The sequence below is a fragment of the Nannobrachium achirus genome (genome assembly GCF_963921795.1).
Source record: "Nannobrachium achirus genome assembly, chromosome: 12".
NCBI lineage: Eukaryota > Metazoa > Chordata > Actinopteri > Myctophiformes > Myctophidae > Nannobrachium > Nannobrachium achirus.
Genome location: NC_137832.1, coordinates 29,704,008 through 29,721,984, shown reverse-complemented (window position 1 = coordinate 29,721,984; position 17,977 = coordinate 29,704,008). Strand labels below are relative to the sequence as shown.

General features: G+C 41.9%; 1 protein-coding gene across 1 annotated transcript; it reads right to left on the bottom strand.

The window, feature by feature from the left end:
* Positions 1-225: 225 nt before the first annotated feature.
* vps37ba (VPS37B subunit of ESCRT-I a) lies at positions 226-17,968 on the bottom strand. Its single transcript, XM_080739202.1, has 4 exons — positions 17,822-17,968; positions 10,704-10,875; positions 5,115-5,197; positions 226-3,431 (listed from the first exon to the last, which is right to left on the bottom strand). The coding sequence occupies exons 1-4, from the start codon at positions 17,924-17,926 to the stop codon at positions 2,922-2,924; spliced, it is 870 nt and encodes a 289-aa protein (XP_080595328.1). The 5' UTR covers positions 17,927-17,968; the 3' UTR covers positions 226-2,921.
* Between the last annotated feature and the right edge of the window lie 9 nt (positions 17,969-17,977).

Below are 17,977 nucleotides of genomic sequence, written 5' to 3'. Positions count from 1 at the left end.
TGGAATACTTACATTACTGTGTACATAACACCCCACATCCACTAGGTGCCGCTCTTGTTTCACCTTAAGTAAGCGTGTGACCACAGACGTAAGCATTCATACATAAAAGCCATCTGAAGGTGCCCCTATGAGATGCCCACAATAAAGGAGAAAAACAGACAAAATAAAACTAAATACAAAAACTTAAGTTTTATTTATTGAATTTGAAAATAGCCTTAACTCCACTTAAACATTCATTATACGTAAATTCCTACATTACACTGAAAATGTCACCAACCACATATAAAACCAGGAATACAGGGGTTCAGCTCAAAACCTAAACAAAAAGTGTTAAGAGGAGGCCATGCACACAATAATTGTTGTTAGTTGTTAGAAATGCTGGTTTATTGACATTGATACTTTAACTTATGCAGGCGTGTATATATGTTTTACTTGCCAACAAAGCAGTCTTTGCTCAGTCTGTGGTCCTCTTCTTCCCATAGACTATAGTCACATGGCAGCCATTTTGCTATTACTCCACCCACCTCCAAAAGAATAATAATAAAAAATGGCCATCACGTGAATATGGTCATTGAGGGAAACACTTTAACTTCAATCAATATGATATGAAACATAATCTAGGGAGGGAGCCCCTATTGCCCATCTTGAAACATGCACAAATCTTAAAAACCCTCTGCCCCAGACAAACGTCAGTACAATATAGAAAGAATGGAAGAAAACCACAAGCACCAGTAGGCACACATCCTGAGGGCCCGTCTCTCTGACTGGCACATGTTCTACAGCAGCACTCAACTCTGGCTTCCAGCCAAATGCAAATCCAGGCTTTCAGGACATGAGACAAGTCAAACTTCAAAGCTCAATCTTGTACCTTCTGGCATCTTGTCAAATCAACTGCAGTAGGACGGGAAAAGAGCTAATGTTGATTTACTGCCAGGGGGGAATGGGAGTGTATGTGGGATTGGAGTGTCAATGTCAGATCTGGATGGTGTGGAGGGTGCAGCGTTATTTACGGGAGATTTGGGGGGGACAGAGCTGTCAGATCAAGTCAGTGTGCTGTATACACAAACAGAGAGGCCTGGATTAGAATCAGGATGCCTGTCCTCGACAGTGTGATCAACATCAGTTTCAAGTGTAGGCACTCATGGCTCTTCAACAGTGCACAGAGACAGTAGTCGCAGAATAGTGATGTTTTCCCCCTATATCGCAAAATAGTCAAATTTAAGATATAGAACCACCCACGCTAAGTGACTATTTTTGTGAGATTTGACTGGCATGTAGTCTACAAACTCAACGCTATTGAATTTTAATGGTGGCTTAATATGACAATTATTACTGTAGCTCCACATTACTAATGTGGATCCATTAATCTGTTACAAACAATACCTTCTTCACAGCAGATATGATGGGAAAATATAGTCAATTATCTAATCAAATGTCACACTTGTATTTTATAAAAAAGGATTATGGCAGAAAATATTGAACAAAACAGTGACATTGGAAAGTCTTTGGTGCAGAGCCATTGTGATAGGAAAGGTAAGAGGTTCAAAGAGATTTGTTGGCATAACTGTATCCCAGTTGGACGTTCAAGACAATGGACATCATAAAAGGAGTGTTTGCATTACAACAGGAACCTGTGACAAAACACAGAAGAAATGTACAACAGTATATGGCTATACATCAAAGATCCTTCATTTTTAGGCAAGGCACATGATTTATACTTGGTTGAACCACTGTCACAAACCGAAAACAGAAGATCTACTATATCACGCATCACACTGCAATGCATTGTGAGCTTGTAGATTTGTATTTGAAGATTGTATTTTCTGTGCGCGACACGGTGCACATGCGCAACCAAGTATAACTCAAACTTAAGGCCTGTTCTTCCGTTGTGTATTTATTGGAGTGCTTCTACACAACTCACCCTCCTTCCTTCAACATCCAAGCTGTGCTTTCTTCTTCCATATCTGCCTTGAGATAAGGACCAGGAGCAATGTTTGGTCCTCTTGAACGAGGCAAATCTGCACACTCTTTAAACTCTTGTCCATAGAAGAGATGCTCTACCAAAAGCCCTTGTGTACACAGAACAATGTTAATCAGTCTATCCTGTAAAAGCATTAACATAACTCCATTAGTACACTATTGTAAAATATTATTGAAATTTAAATATTTCTATGTACCTTTTGGATTCTTCCCCCCTCACTCACTCCCTCCAAAACAAAACAAAGAAAAAAAACAGCACAGATGCAGTTTTGCCACAACATAATCTGGGAGATATTTGTTTATCAAAACTGCACAGTAATTAAGGTCTCTCTTTGTTTGCATATATTTTACCAGTCAAATTTACTAAGCTCCAACTGGAAAACTGAAGAAAATAAACTCTTTTGAACGACTGAAGTCTTCCTTAGACAGCATAGTCACAGGAGCATGTAGTGTCCTGGTAACACGAGGGAGATGATAGACTGAAACTGAGGGGCATGCACAGCCAAGGGTGCTGCCCAATGACAAAAAAAAAAGTGCTGAGAAGTTAATCTAGTGTGAGATGCCAAGTCCCAGAACAGTGTTCCATTGACGGACACCTGGTTCACTACAGCCTATTGTTAGCCCCTTCCACTGAAGGGATTCAGGCCAGCAGAGTGAGTCAGACTGGGTCAGGTCCATATGTTAGACGATGGGAGTATTTTGTGGCAAGAAAGAAGGAACAAGAATCCAGAGAGATGATCTGTTTCACTGAACATGACCAGACCAGCCGGTGTTAAATGTCGGGCTCTCTTGTATTGCGTGACGTGTCGTATTCCTTTGAAAAGCTGACACGTGGATGATGATAGTATCCAGAGGAGTTCCAGAGGCGTTCCGGTGGGTATTAAGAGTCCACGATACGCGTTGCCTCCTCTCAACAGCCACCCGTTTCTTTTTCTTTCTTTTTACTGCATGATGAAGCCAGGCTGTGCAGCCATGCGTGGCGGGGGCCTTTGTGGCAGAGCAGGGGGGTACTGAGACAGGAAGGGATTGGGATAGCCAGAACTGGCATTGGGGAACTGCTGTCCTGCTCTGGGAGGGATTGGCGGGTAAGGAGTAGCCGCGTAAAATATTGGAGGCTGAGGCTGGGGCTGCGGCGACGAGGTTGTGGTAAATGGAGGCGGGCTTGGGGCATGTTGCGATGGAGGAAGCGGGGGTTTCCTCCGGGGATGAGGGATTGGAGAATTGCCATCGCCGGGTACCTCCGGGAGGAGGGGTAAAGGCCGGGATATTGCGTCCTGTGGGCGGGCACTGCTAGAAGGAGGGGCCTGGGGGAGCCGCTGGCCTTTTAGCACCATCTCCTGCAGCTTTTCAATCTTCACCCGCCGCAAGTGGGCCAGATTCCTGTTGCTCTGGTAGGCATCAATGAACGTGTCCAGGGTCACATCACCATCAAGGAAGGAGTCTGCCATATTCTGTGGACAGAGATGGGGGAAAAAGGATTTAGAAACAAATAAATGTTTAAATACTTTCACAAAGTAAAAATCACACTCGTGTGAACTGAGCGGTGGTGTGTGTGTGTGTGTGTGTGTGTGTGTGTGTGTGTGTGTGTGTGTGTGTGTGTGCAACAGCGCCCCTCCCTTAACATGTGTGGTCAGAAAAGGTTACTGCAGGCTACAGACAGACAGACAGACAGACACGGAGACAGACAGACAGACAGACCCACACACACGGCCACGTATAGGAGCGTTGTGACCACCGCTCAAAAATAAATAAATAGAAGTGACGCTGTAGTATGCTTCTGCCAACCAGTTGATGTCTACACGGCCAGAATCATAATTTGTATACATTATGTATATGTATTGAAGACTTTGAAGGAAGAGTTGCAACTTTGAACGTTTGTGTGGTGCTGTGTATGGGCTAGGGGTGTCTTCAAAAATTCGACGAATCGACGCGTCGTTTTAAGCCCCCGGAATCGACGCCAATTGTTTGAGTCGAGCCGTCAAAAATATATTATTTTTTATCACACCGGTGCGGTATGAGAGCGCTGGACTGTCATGTTCTTCCTATTTAGTCCATACTTCCTACTGCTTGCAACTAGACTTAAAAATAAAACCAGTTCACGTGATTTGAAAGTTGCCTTGATCATATAACAAGGTGCTCTTATTTTGAAGTTAACCGCTTTGAGAGGAAATGCGTCGACTTGTTGTTATTCTACTTGTTAATGCTGACCAAGAAGCAGCAGCGCGATGCGCTTTCACTTTCACTCACTGCCGCTGACTCGCTGAGTGTGGCTCTGTGGTGGTGGTCTAAGGCAGAGGACTGCGGTGGAGTAGAGGACTTCTTAAAAAGTTTTAGATTATGACAATTTGCTTGCATTGTGATGCAGCCGTGTGCCGCTCTGCATCGACGCAGTGATGTTACATTATTGTTACCTTTAGCCTACTTTGGTGTTGTTTTTCCTCCAGAAGGAACAGGGCTAAATCGTTAGCATGCTAGCGCTTTAGCCCTGTTCCTTTAGCCTTGGAGAGGCATACAATCATTACAACCAGGCAGTTTTCAAAGCAGAGAATCCACCAATCATAGTGGTTTACAACAGCTGTTGTACCGGTACTCTATCAATGCGTCGCGGTCGCGCCTCCTCTCCAGTCATTAAAGCACAACTTTTTTTTTTTTTACACAAACGATTCGTCGACGCGTCGGATTAACCCCCGCGACTCGAATCGACTTGATAAATCCTGAGTCGAAGACAGCCCTAGTATGGGCAGAAGTTAAAGTAGTTTTTGAGATACCCAATAGCATCATGCAATTCCAATTTGGGGATGACTGAATGCAGCATTCATGATGTGTTGCGTTTCTGTGAAAGAAAATTGTATAACTAATTACATGTAGCCAGTATAAAATATCAAACCCGTTTGACCGTCATTATCACATGGCTTACGAGATCATTTGTACCTAATTTGGAGAGAGAGAAAAAAATCTGAATGATATATTTTCATCAGATGACTCAGATGAGTTTACTCAAAGTCAACATGTCATCCCACAAGGAAGCCCTAACACGCTGTGAATAATGCAAGCCTCTGTAATACAAAAAACATATTTCAGGCAGGCATGGGCCACATGTGACGTGCGGTGGAAGATGGCAGTACAGTTCTTACCTCCGTCTCTTCCTCTATTTTGGCTCCCTCTGCCTGCAGTAGAGCCAGCAGAGTATCCAGAGAAGTGTTTCCTGACTTGTGGTCTGTGAAGGGACAAGACAGAAATCCTTTACACATGTTATAACATAAGCTAAAACGTAACTAGGTGCTAACCCTACTTTCAGGACCACAATGGAAACAGCCCCTGTACCTTTTGTGTTATGCTTTGAACAATCATTGTAAACCGCACCTCTGTCAATTTGTAAACTGTTAACAAAGAAAGTATTCAATCAATCTAAATAAATTAATACAGTACTTGACTTTGAAATAAAGTAACTAAGGCAAGCTGAAATGAAGTATACAGTCAGTAGTAATGGGATAGAAATTCACTAGAAATTGCATGTTTAGCCCCATAACAAACACATCTTTCAAAATGGCAGCCATGTTTGTTTGTTTTGTTTGAATTTGAAGGCTTCTATCTCATGAATGCCTGAACGGATTTCCAAGCGGATTCTTTTGTTTGAAAGCTGTGAAAAAGTAATACACATATGGTGCATGATCTAGGGGCGTGCACCATCCATGCACTAAAAACGTATCCGTGCACTAGAAATTTAGGAACGTGGCATCCTGGTACTTGGCGGCCATCTTGAAAAGGCAATGAATGAGTTAAATCGGTTGAGTCCAACTTTTACTTTATCTTCACTTGTCAAAAAGAACTGATTTCATGATTAGTGTTTCATTATGGTCGTAAAGGTGTTTTTCCCGTGTGCTTGAGGCCCCAGTGAGTCAACTATAGCTGAATTGGTAAGTGTGCACGCACACACAGCGGAGTGTATTCTTAGTTCTACTGGGAGTGAGCATGCAAAGTTTGATGCCAAGTGTAGTGATGGCAACTATTGTTCATTTTGTTCCTATGCACAAGTTTTAAATAATCTGTTCTCCATTCAGCACTTCAGGTTCCACAATCCTAATGTAGTTCAGCCCAATGGCGAAATGAATGTACCGGTATGTGTATATAGCTCATATCCACATATGTGGCCTATTGATTGAATACTTTATTGGAAGTTTAACATAGGAAAAAGTACATGACAGTTCACTGAAAAGGTCAACTAAAAGGATAAAGACCACAAGATAGTTTTTAGGCTTGTCTCTCTTCAGCCAGTCAAAATGTTGCATTTTGCAACTGACTGACTGAACCTCGAGTCACCAGTCTTTCAACATGGAGGAAATAAATGAACTACACAGTGCTTAATTTGTCAGTGAATAGGTGCCAGATCCCGGGCTGCACGCACACGCGGGCTGCACCCATTATTTATTTACCTTAATTTACGCACCAAGTATAACATTTGCAGCAATAAACACTGGTAGTTAATCTAGCAAATTGGAATGATCAATCTAAATAACTGGCATATTAAATGTACGTGTGTGTATAAGACTTGTCTATTGTGTGTCACTGTCACCTATGAAGCACCACCACAAAAACAAGAAAATCTAAAGTAAAGAAAAATGCTGCAGCCAAAAAGGTCTCTATTTGGAAGGATGAAAACATAAATGACCAAACAGCACTATTATGATTGACACGGAAGGTCCCGGATCCAATCAAATAGGTGACGGATCCAATAAAATAGGTGCCGGATCCAATCAAAGAGGTAAGGAAACATGTTCCCCTTGTTCCCCCTCAAATTAAGCACTGGAACTACATGAGATAACTTTTGAGGAAGGGACCAAGTTCATTCCTGCTTACCTAAAAGAACTAATCATTTTGAATTAATTACTTGCGAATCATTCGCTGCGGGAGATGTGGGCGTCTCGTCTAGAAGAGACCAACCACTGACACAGTCTGTCAACTTCTTCAAGCCATGTGGCGGAGGTCAGTTTAATCAGCTGAATGACTGCAAAAGGCACGTTGGGGTGAGTAGGCTATTTATCATGTTGTTCATCTCATCATTGCTAAGCAGCGTTGTTGAATCATGAAGCCCAAACACTTAAAGACATAATATGCCCTCTTTGTAGCTTAAGTTTGATTCAGATGATTGATTGAATACTTTATTAACAGTTTGCAAAGCACAGCAGCTGGTGCAGATGTTGGTTATGTGGATTTATAATAAATGTATGTGTATATTTATAGCTCATATCCACATATGTGGCGTATTGATTGAATACTTTATTGGAAGTTTACAGAGGAAAAAGTACAGGACAGTACAGTTCACTGCAAAGGTCAACTAAAAGGATAAAGACCACAAGATAGTTTTTAGGCTTGTACTCAATTGTACTTTTTTTTTTGCAATGTAAATTGAAAGAACCTACAAATGGCCCGGGACTCTACTTCTGGCACAATGCCTCTTTCCAGGGTAAAGTTCCTTGCAATTCCATACTGTATACAGGTATGTCTCTCTCACACTCTCTTCTGTAAGACTGTAACAACTAACAAGACAAGCCTCTACAAGCAAATCAGCAGCAGTCCTTCCACACAGAGCAGTGATTCTGTGGCTCAAAGCAAAGAGAATACGGAGTACAGACCCAGCCCATCATGAGATGGCCATTTAGTAAATGAATGCACGTCATCCTCCACTGAGGAGCAGAGAGGGGAGATTTGGCCTCTGTAACTGCATTTCTCTCCAGCCATCTCTCCAATGTTCTGTCTCCAACTGCCTTTCACTCTTTGTCTGTATGATTGCTTATTGCTCTCTCCATCTGTGTTGGATTGCCTTTGCCTAGTTTTCTCAATTCTTTTCTCTCCCTTTTCTCTAGGCCAGTCATCCCCCTCTCCCTCCCACCAGCCACTGTTGTTTCACCCTCGCCTGCCCTGGTAGTACAATGACCCAGTGTGGGTGCAGTCTTCGGGGGCAGGATGGTTGGTTATGGTGGGGGGTGGGGCACTGTCTGCCTTGCCACCCCAGCCTCCATAACTTCACAGAGTGTGAAAGAAGTTACTATGATGCATGGACCATTCATTTCTGGGGGCCGGCGTACTGTACTGTATGCGAGTCGTTGAAAGAGTCTTTTTTGGCTCAAAGCCAGCTTTCAGTACAGGATGTCTTTACATCTTGGTTATGCACATGAATGTAATACCAACATATTTTAACAGCCCACAAAACCGAATAGACATCAAGTGTGTTGTAGTACAAAAGAATAATGAATATTAATAACAGATGAATGAGTTGAGTGGCCCAGGCGTTTCATACTGGTTCAAATGTCGTAGATGTAGTGAACAGTTCTGTCTGTCATCAGACAGCCACACTCCTAGTGATGCTCACAGCAAATCCACAACTAGGACAGTGAGGGGGGGGTAGACAAACTGGGTAACCTACATTTTACAAAAGCCATCAACAACTGCCTGCCATGGCAGTCCAGCCACTATAATATTTTCTCAGAATGAACACTAAAGATCAAGCTCAAGGGGGGAAAAAAGCAGTGAGGCAAAATATACAAAACATATAGAGAATAAGCTCAGGTGCGCTTAACGAGAAAATAATCTAACTTTTTAATCACCACAGCTGGAGCCATGACAAACAAGGCAGATTGTTTGTGTGTTATTTTGAATTAGCTGCTTGGCAACCATTGCGTCAACCAAACTCATAAGTGTTACCGGTGCTCCATCTTACTCATACATGCTAGGGAATGCTGTAGAACACTACAGAGCTATGCAAGTAAATGGTAAAACAGCCTCTCTCTGGCCCCGTGTTTCTGTGGTACAAGCTGAATAAACCACCAGCATCACTGTATGCAACATCACTACAACATGAGCAGTATGGACGGTAGCCTCCCTTTTGTACACTTTTGTTGCTCTGCAAGGCAGTAAGTTGGGGGAGTCTAAAGGCCTGTCCAAAGTATCTCCGAAATGTTCGGTGAGTTGCAATTTCCGACGTGTAAATATCCGAACTCTCATTCAGTGTAATGCTTTTCAGAAGTCGCGAGTGACATCATTTTGTAGTCGAACCGGACCGTCCGGTTTCGGTCAAAGTATGGGCAGGCCTTTAACCGCTACATTATCTCTGAGGACCCGGGTATGTCTTATTGTTTATTTCACTGTAGCACAGACCTCTCAGTTTATTAAAGGAGTAGTTCACCCCCAAAATGACTTTTTTTCTATTGATTATTACTCATGCCATGGAGACTTGAGTTCAACAATATTTTTGTGTTTTTGTCACATTCCTAAGACAAAAATGTGATAACAATAAATGTACCCCCATTCGTTCCGGATGGTGACCCGTTTCGAAACAGGTCAGGTAAATTTACTCGAATCAAATTTTTGTCTTAGGAATGTGACAGAAACCAAAAAATATTATTGGACTCTTCATGGCATGAGTAATCAATAGAAAAAAAGTCATTTTGGGGGTGAACTACTCCTTTAAGAGCGGTACTGTACTTCAGTGGAGATCTAATTCTGGAACCTGTTTAACACCGACTATCAGAGATCAGTTCTAGCGACTGTCCTCCTGCAGAAACACGACCCAGCGCCTCCATCACTATGGCTACAGCTTATAACGGGAAACCAGGGAACTGGAGAAACAGGTTGGATATGTGTGTCAGACAGTGGAGGAACAAACAAACGACAGAGGGAAATTATTGCATAACACAGAAGTCTCCCATGACAGAATATTACAAAAGCACACACACAGTGCAACTGTTGGTGTCTGGTGAACTACTGACAGCTAATCAGAGTCTTGTATATCACCAATTGCTATAAATGGAAGAGGAATTTGCCTTATAATAATAGTATCGTTATATTAGGTGACTTGGAGTGTAGCGTTATGTGAACAGCTGTGGCTCTTTGAGATGAAAGCCAAAGACAAACAAACTAAGTCAAAAGAAGCAGTGTGTTCAAGATTCAGGATTCACTCACTCATATTAGGTACAAGCAGTGGTGTGGCATTTTTGCGCACACCTGTGCCTGCCACAACATACAACATGAGACAATAATAGTGATAATGCTGGATGTAATAAAATAGAATACAATTATAATAATGAAGATAAAGAAAATAAAGCTGTAGCAATAGCCACAACCACTTCATAGAAAATAAAGGTGGCAATAATAAAGGTAAAACCCCTTTACCACTGGGGAATGTGCAGAATATAGGGAATTTGGTATCTGAATTTATATAATTAACACAGATTCATGGAATGAATTGGTTCAAATTGTTCAACAAAGACCTGGGAGGTTGAAATGTCTAAAAAAAAAAAACATTAAAAAATCGCAAAACACAACACACGTGCATATCTCCTTTTATGTATCTCCATAAATGATGTTCCATGCTCATACAGACATACCGTGCTCATACGGACACTCATACATACACACAATGTCAGACTTATAGGAGCTGTTTGTACCGCTCAAAAAAAAAGAAGAATGTCCAATTATGTGTGTTTACATTGTGGGTTGTCCTTTTGACATTTTCCAAATATTTGGTTTAGTAAGGCATTTCTATGGAGACACTGGCAATTAGTCAGTCTGATTGAAATGCATACAACATTAATTTTAGTTTTGCATCTAGATTGTAAGCCCACTAGGTTGCTGGGCCACTCAAGACAACTTATTTATTGCATCATTAATTCATTATCCACTCACTCAAGATTTTCCTGCTTAATACTTGAAATATTCATCAGTACCTAGGGTGGACTTGCGGAGCTGGTAGGCCTCAAATCTTTCTTGCAGACAGCCGTAGCACTTGGTGAGTTGGTCCTTCTTATGTTCCAGCCTGGGCTGCAGGGCCAGGTTCTCCTCAGCCAGGTTCCGGTTACTGGCCAGAGTCATTTCCTTGGTCTGCTGGACCTCTTGCATCTAAAAACACACACAGTACAGGCTTGGTGGGACTGACTCTTGACAAGTTGTGTGGATGGAAAATGGACCCCAAGCATTGTGTTGTGTTGCCCCACAGCACTTGACAAAGTTGCTGTAGAACCGCTTACGGTTTTGCCATTATGATTGTACGTCTTGTGACAATCAAACAGGGTTATGATGATACTCCATACCATTTGATGGACGCACACGTGTCTATCTTTAAAAGGTACGAAAATCGCGGCAGTCAACCTCGAAAGTCGTCGTTCTTTAATGGCAGTAAAACAGCCCTAAATAGAGCTAATGTTGAATCATAATTGTTTCCTTTTAAATAGTGGGTGTTTTAACTGTATCAGCTTTCAAGTCTAGGGTATCAAACTCATTTGCACCCGATTTTCCTCAGATTAGTTTGCCTGTTCACTGTTGGACTTAAGAATATGTCGCCCTGGAGGCCTAAAGCACAAGAAATAACAGAAAAATCTAAGAACCTACCAAAAACATACTGTACAACAAATCACAGCATCAACTTGGAGTGGCTATAAACCTTTGTTCCCCATTACTGCTGCCATTCTTCAAGTCCCACCTTCAGCAGCATCTGAGTGCAACTAGCCTTTCTTTGCAAATTATGCAAAAAAGGGTTATGCAACAGACTCAGAAATTCATGGAAGAAGTTTGTGGTAACTCACTGCAACCCTAACCTGCCCGAGTCAGAGTAATTAATGTATTCAACACTGTGGCTCAGACTCAGAGGAAGCGGTACCTCGTCGGGATTTTCCTCATCTAAAAGTATATTCATTAATAACAATACAGGCCAACCCAATGACAAATGCCTGTGAGAGCTACACTCTCACAGGCTCTGGAGCTACACCCCAAAGCTGGGGCCCTTTAATGGGGCCATCTATCAGATTAACCACCAAACTCACGCATTCATACTTCTATTCACCTAAAAATGATTTTAAATTATTTGTATCCATCATAAATATACACTCCTCCATGAGCTGCTCCTTACATTATGATGCTCCCACATATTCTCACGCACGCACAAGCTACAGTAACTTTCCCCACAACCCACACTCTGCACATATTTTGGAGCACATATCTTCGAACGGGTAAGGTCTAGTGATCCTAGTTTAAGTGGCTAATGTTATAAAAGGAAAAAAGCATACAATTGAAACAATATGATGTTGAGATTCTCCTTTAAAATGATTTTATGCGCAATGTGTTACTATTGCAGTTGCATGGTCAAAATGTTTCAGGATATGAAAAAAATAACCTCTGTTCAATGCTGCTATCATTTGCCAAAAGCTTTGTTAAATATTTGTAAAAACCCACAGACAGACTTAATCACTCACTTCCCAAAATGTTCCGAAATAGCCAAAATAATGGATCTACACACTTACACAGGCTCATAAATCTGTTATTTTCACCACTTTTGTGCAAATTTATGTGAAATAAAAGCTGTTGAAATATGGAGATACAAGGGTTCTGCCGATGGCAACAATATGATATGAATGGTATGATTCCCTGACGTTTCCCCAAACCTCCCTAGTTTCTGAGGTTTCATCCCTGTAGCAGCCAACTGTGTAACTGTTGATATTTATATAAAGGACCATCATTTTAATTGCTGATACATAAAATGTAAATGTTATGTAAGTATATTTGCGCAAATTCAATATTTGGTTACAGCGTAGTAGTAGAAACAAAATGACTACAATATACCTCATCTAATGTATTAGGCATACTGAACTGGAAAGATGAAACGAGTCACTGGTAAGAATTGCATACAATCTAAAAGGCACTGAAAAAAAGAATAACATTTGCTGTGACTTCATTTGTATGTCAAATTGATTGAGTGGGAATAGGTTGAAAAGCTCTAAAAATACCACTGTGTGGCGTGGGTCTCTGATGATAGAGAAAAGGCTTAGTCTAAAATAGAATAAGTGAGGCACTTGTGGGCTGGATTAAGTGGGCCTTGTTTGTGGGTTTTGGATTCAAAACAAGAAAACAACATTGGTGCGAGAGAGAGGCAGCTAAGTCAGTCTACTACCACTGTGTCTAGCGTCATCATATCCTGAAGTGTCCAGCCTAGCAAGAAGAACTAAATCCCTCATTCACGTGCCCACTGTAGATACTGATCAGTACTTTGATTCACCTTGTGGTGCAACATGGACACATTGTCAGTGATGTAACCAGGGTCATGGGGTCAGGGTCAGGGCGACTGGTCTGTGAAGCCCCTACAGCCTACTTCAACAGGCCACCCATTCCTCTGACTTTGGGCTACCAGATCAGCATACTTGGCCCTTTTCCTTTCTTGAGCTTACTCCATCCGGTCTTCCCAGGGGACAGTTAGCTCAACCAACACGACCACCTGCTTGCTTACCATGGACAATCAAGACCATGTCTGGCTGGTGTGTGCAAGCTGCGATGATCCGATGGTCCGAGAATCCCAAGTTCCAACTAGGTCAACTAGGAGCTGCCAGTCCCTTGCTGGGTATTTTTTTGGTGGCTGAGGTTTCTCGAATTCTCGCCTACAATTGTACACTTGGTTGGGTGTAGCACGTGGTTGGTTGTAGCACCCATAACCGCAGGCTGGTTCTGTCAAACCAAAGCCTAACTAGAAAATGTGCTTCTCTGAGCACAGATCTCTGCCAGCCAGGCCAGGTAGCTGAGGTCAATCTTAGCCAATCAGGATGAAATATGAAAAATCTGACAGATCCGTCTTGATCACATGACTGATGACTATAGAGATAATGTGTTTACTTTGGGCAAAGTGTGTAGAGGTTTTGCAAAAAATCTACCTCCTTGTGGTGGCACTAGGCTGTCGTGAAAAAGGGCAGGGGTTTTTCCTTGGCCTCTAGGAAGTGTGCGTGCAAAGTTTTACGTGAATCGGCCAGTTATGGTGAATGAATGGGAAAAGGGAGCCTGATAATCGGCATTGAGCTGTGTTTCAATCACATACTGTACAGGTTGGCATAATGGGTGCTTGCACACCAAACCTCTCAAACAAGCAACAATATCTCTGCGGAGGTTCTCATGGTCTAACAGCAGTTGTGTTCCTTCCTTCTTTTCTTCTGTGCTCTAGCCACATTCTCTACAATATCGTTATTAATACACTATGTATGTTTCATGGAAACAAACTAATGCTTAAGGTGAGGCAGGATGATGCAGGTTTGTGGCAGTATGATACAGGTTTCATAAGTGGGTTTGTAGATGTAAGTTTTGCTGGCTCAAATTAAATTCCCTTGCTCAGCAGGGAAAAGTACTGGGGCGAGTGGTCCTTCTTATGTTCTACTACAGTGGACTTGACCTTGGAAAAAAGGTGTTTGACATTCCAATGCAAGCTGCTCAGCAGATAAAAGTAAATGACTGTGGTTCAGTTTCAATGTTTCTTTATAACAGAACTGAGGGTAAACTGGGAAGTGGGAAGATACCAGAGGCCAACAGTAGACGTAGGTGCCTAGGTGGAATAAAGGCCCATTCCCACTGGGCCAGTGCAAAAGATCTGAACACTCTTATAAATAATCAATGTTTTAATGTTCATTTAATAAATGATTATGTGGATGTACGTATAGATGTATGAGTTGATCAAATAAACTAAACTAAAAACTAAACCAGTTAAACATCCATCCATCCATCTTCAACCTCTTATCCGGAATCAGGTCGCGGGGGTTCCAACTGAGTTCCAACAGTTCCAACTGAGACCTCCAGATTTCCTTATCCCGAGCAACTTCCTCCACTCCCTCAGGGAGTATACCGAGGCGTTCCCAAGCCAGTTTGGAGATATAATCCCTCCATCTGGTCTTTGGTCTGCCACGGGGTCTCCTCCCAGTGGGACGTGCATCGAGGACCTTCCTAGGAAGGCGCTCGGGAGGCATCCGTACTAGATGCCCAAACCACCTAAGCTGACTCCTTTCCAAGTGTAGGAGCAGCGGTTCTACTCCAAGTCTCTCTCGGGTGATCAGTTAAACAGATAAAAAAATATCTTTCTCCATTCAAATGGATGGTATGATACAGATATAAAATATATATCTCTGTTCACAGATATTTTTTTATCTGTATGTTACCATCCACTTGAATGGAGAAAGATATTTTTTTATCCGTTTATCTGGCCCAGTGGGAAAGGGCCTTTATTATGGTTTAATATAACTTATGTTATTATATTGTTCATCTTTTGCCTTAGGATATGTTCTGACCATCTGAATATCATAGAATCAAGATGCCGTGGTGGCACAGGCCTGGTATTGTATTGTTTTGGGTCCAGCTTGGCCTGTAACACAAGCAAGTTCCTCTCTTATCTTATACTGTAGCTACACTTTATCCCTGCTTTCCAGAGATAACGAATTCACCACCTGAATGTTTAACGTACTTCTCCCATGAGCTCATGTATATTAAACTTTGTTCTATCTTATAAAGCGAAGTGTCTTGAAATCTGTTTGCCTCCACAATTACTGATTGATACAGATTACAGAATGGATGGCAAGATGAGCTACAGTACAATTACAATTGCTACAGAGCTACACTGTGTTCTATTAACTGTGTATTGGTGAGGAGACAAGGGCAAAATTCCACAGAGCTTACCAAATAATTTGTTTTAATTAATTGCAACATTTCGCAGTAAAATAAATCGTCAAACCTAAATCACAAATTTGTATTACTTTTGATTGCGCAATGTAAAATGGAGATGACCAGAACCATAATGCAGTGGTATTCAAAAACTAGGTCAACTTTGCATCATTCCTTACTTGCTGCTCAATGGAAACTCTCATAGTGTCACTTAGCTGGGTGTGTATTACAGTACAGTAGGTAGGAGATAATGGCATACTGTACCACCATAGAATCGTTGTGTTAAACAAACTAAGACCTGTTTAGCCGCTCACACAACCAATAATTAAACAAATATAAATAGTGTCAACAGTGACTGTACAGAAAATCAGCACTAGGTTATGACATCCATTTCTATGTGAGGTAGCCTGCTAACATGAAAACACTATTAGTGTTTTTCAGATTCAACCACCACAGCCACACTATGCCGTCACAGACAAAATTACAACAGTTTAATGAGTGTGTCACTGTCGTATGGGAATAGGCCTTCCTTCCTCTACGAGTCGCACAAAACGTGGTGTTCAGCCGAGTGTACCACAGGGAGCTCCCCCCTGCTGTACAGTTACAACAGCAGGTGCTCAAGTAGAGCAAAAAGGATTGCAAAATACCGGCACCACCCAATTAACGGACGGTTTGTGATGATGCAGACTGGAAAGTCCTTGAGGTGTCTCAGTATGATCCTGGTTTCTTGGGCACACGTAAACATACTGCCTGCTGTCTGTGCATGAGGTCAGAGTCCAATCAGTTATGAAACAACTTAAGGCCTGGGACACCAGGTGATACAGAAACAGAACTGATAAAATAGAAAATGACCAGCAAGCAGTCTTAGTTCCCAGTGCACAGCACAGCTGAGAATAACAAGGCAACAGAAAACGCCGGTGGCCAAATCTGAATGGCATGTGTGGTGTGTGCTTGTTTTAATATACTCCAGCTGCAAATGCATTTTCTCTTGTCACTAGCAGTGAGTTACAACACCAACTACCTTTGTTCCTGTGCAGTACATTATGATAATAAAAGCTTTCCCAGCTCCACCTCAAATTGAAGCATTGCTTGGTCAATCTTTTACAGTGTGTCTTTGCTATAAACTTATGACTAACTTAAGTCAACAAGTGTAGCGACTTAGCTGTCATCAGGGTCCTCTTAGTAACCTATGGGCCCTGCAGGCCTTTGCACAAGGAAAACGAAACCGTGAAGAGTCACTAACAGGGACAGGGAGGACGAAAAACATAGCTGATTCATGTAAATCACTACCACCACATGTTGTCTGTCGTACTTCTATTGATGTTTAAGTGTGTACCAGCCGCATTCCCTTTGCTCTCATAATGAGTGATTCACTGTAGATTGAACAACATATGAACATGGTCAGGTGCAGTGACAGAGGACGTTAAATGGACAAGTGAATCTGAATTAGTGAATGCAGTAATGTAGAGTCATGTCATTTGCTTCTTTAAGATCTGGATTTCCAGATAATATTGATGGCAGAAAGGGGATGACTTTGCTTTCCTGGCAGGAGTAGTAAAGTCACTCCATCACTTGAGAGCCCAAAGGGCTGATGTGTGACAACTTAAGTGACAAGCAACATTTACACTGTTATTTGAACTTAACAGTGGGAAAGCTGTTGCAACTCAGGGAACAAACAGAAGAACAAATTCGCAATTAAAGGTTTTTTAGTATATGCCAGTACATATACTCTTGATATGCCAAATGTATGACACAGTAAAAGCATTCGAATGACCTGTCTCCCAGTGTTATTTGTACAGTATGAATTACTTATCAGATGCATACGTGTTCGTCTGATTGTAGGCTAATGAGCATAATATCAGAATGTGGATGTGGCAGTTAATGGTTACCCCCAAAGCAATGTCTGTAAGCAGTGTCAGTGAGTGAACACCTGCTGTACAGTGGTTTGAAGGTTTACAAAGTTCCAAAGAGGCCCATATGAAAACTGAGAACCTTTGCTTGAGTTAAAATAGTGAACAGAAAGGCAACACTTTTCAGTCCAGCTCCTGTTTTACTAAGAATGAAAGCTTCTGTCGTCTGCGAACTTGGGACACAACAATGTCGCAGCAGACAGTGCTGAATCTGTTACAACTTAAAAACAACGTTGCTGTGCGCTCCATTCCAAGGTTAGTTTACCATTTTTCGTTTTAGTTCGGTTAACAGGCTTCATGCCCAAGAAAACGCTATTTTTTTTGTATTATCACTTAAACTTGGGTGACGGATGACATTATTTCCCGGGAACGTGTTAGCAAAGCAAAGCATAACAAAGGGTTCGGGGAGGGGAGAGGAGAAAAAAGCAGTGAACGATAAGTCAGTGCTAGCCCACCAAAGCGTCGTGCAAACATACCTCTTCCATTTCCTGGACGATTTTGTTGAGTTTCTCGTCGTCCTCTAACAATTCGTTGAGCTGCGTCATCGTGTACGCGCTAAACTTGTCCGAAAAATTAGACATTTTTAGCGTTATTATGTTGTCTCGCCTCGACCCTGGTCCTCTTCACGCCTT

Bases quoted from the DNA above. Each gene is read 5' to 3' on its own strand.
- vps37ba (XM_080739202.1), bottom strand. From the start codon at position 17,926: ATGTCTAATTTTTCGGACAAGTTTAGCGCGTACACGATGACGCAGCTC. The intron at 10,876-17,821 runs GTATGTTTGCAC...GTGTGTTTTTAG, and splicing joins TCGTCCAGGAAATGGAAGAG to ATGCAAGAGGTCCAGCAGAC. The intron at 3,432-5,114 runs GTAAGAACTGTA...CTCTGTCCACAG, and splicing joins AAATAGAGGAAGAGACGGAG to AATATGGCAGACTCCTTCCT.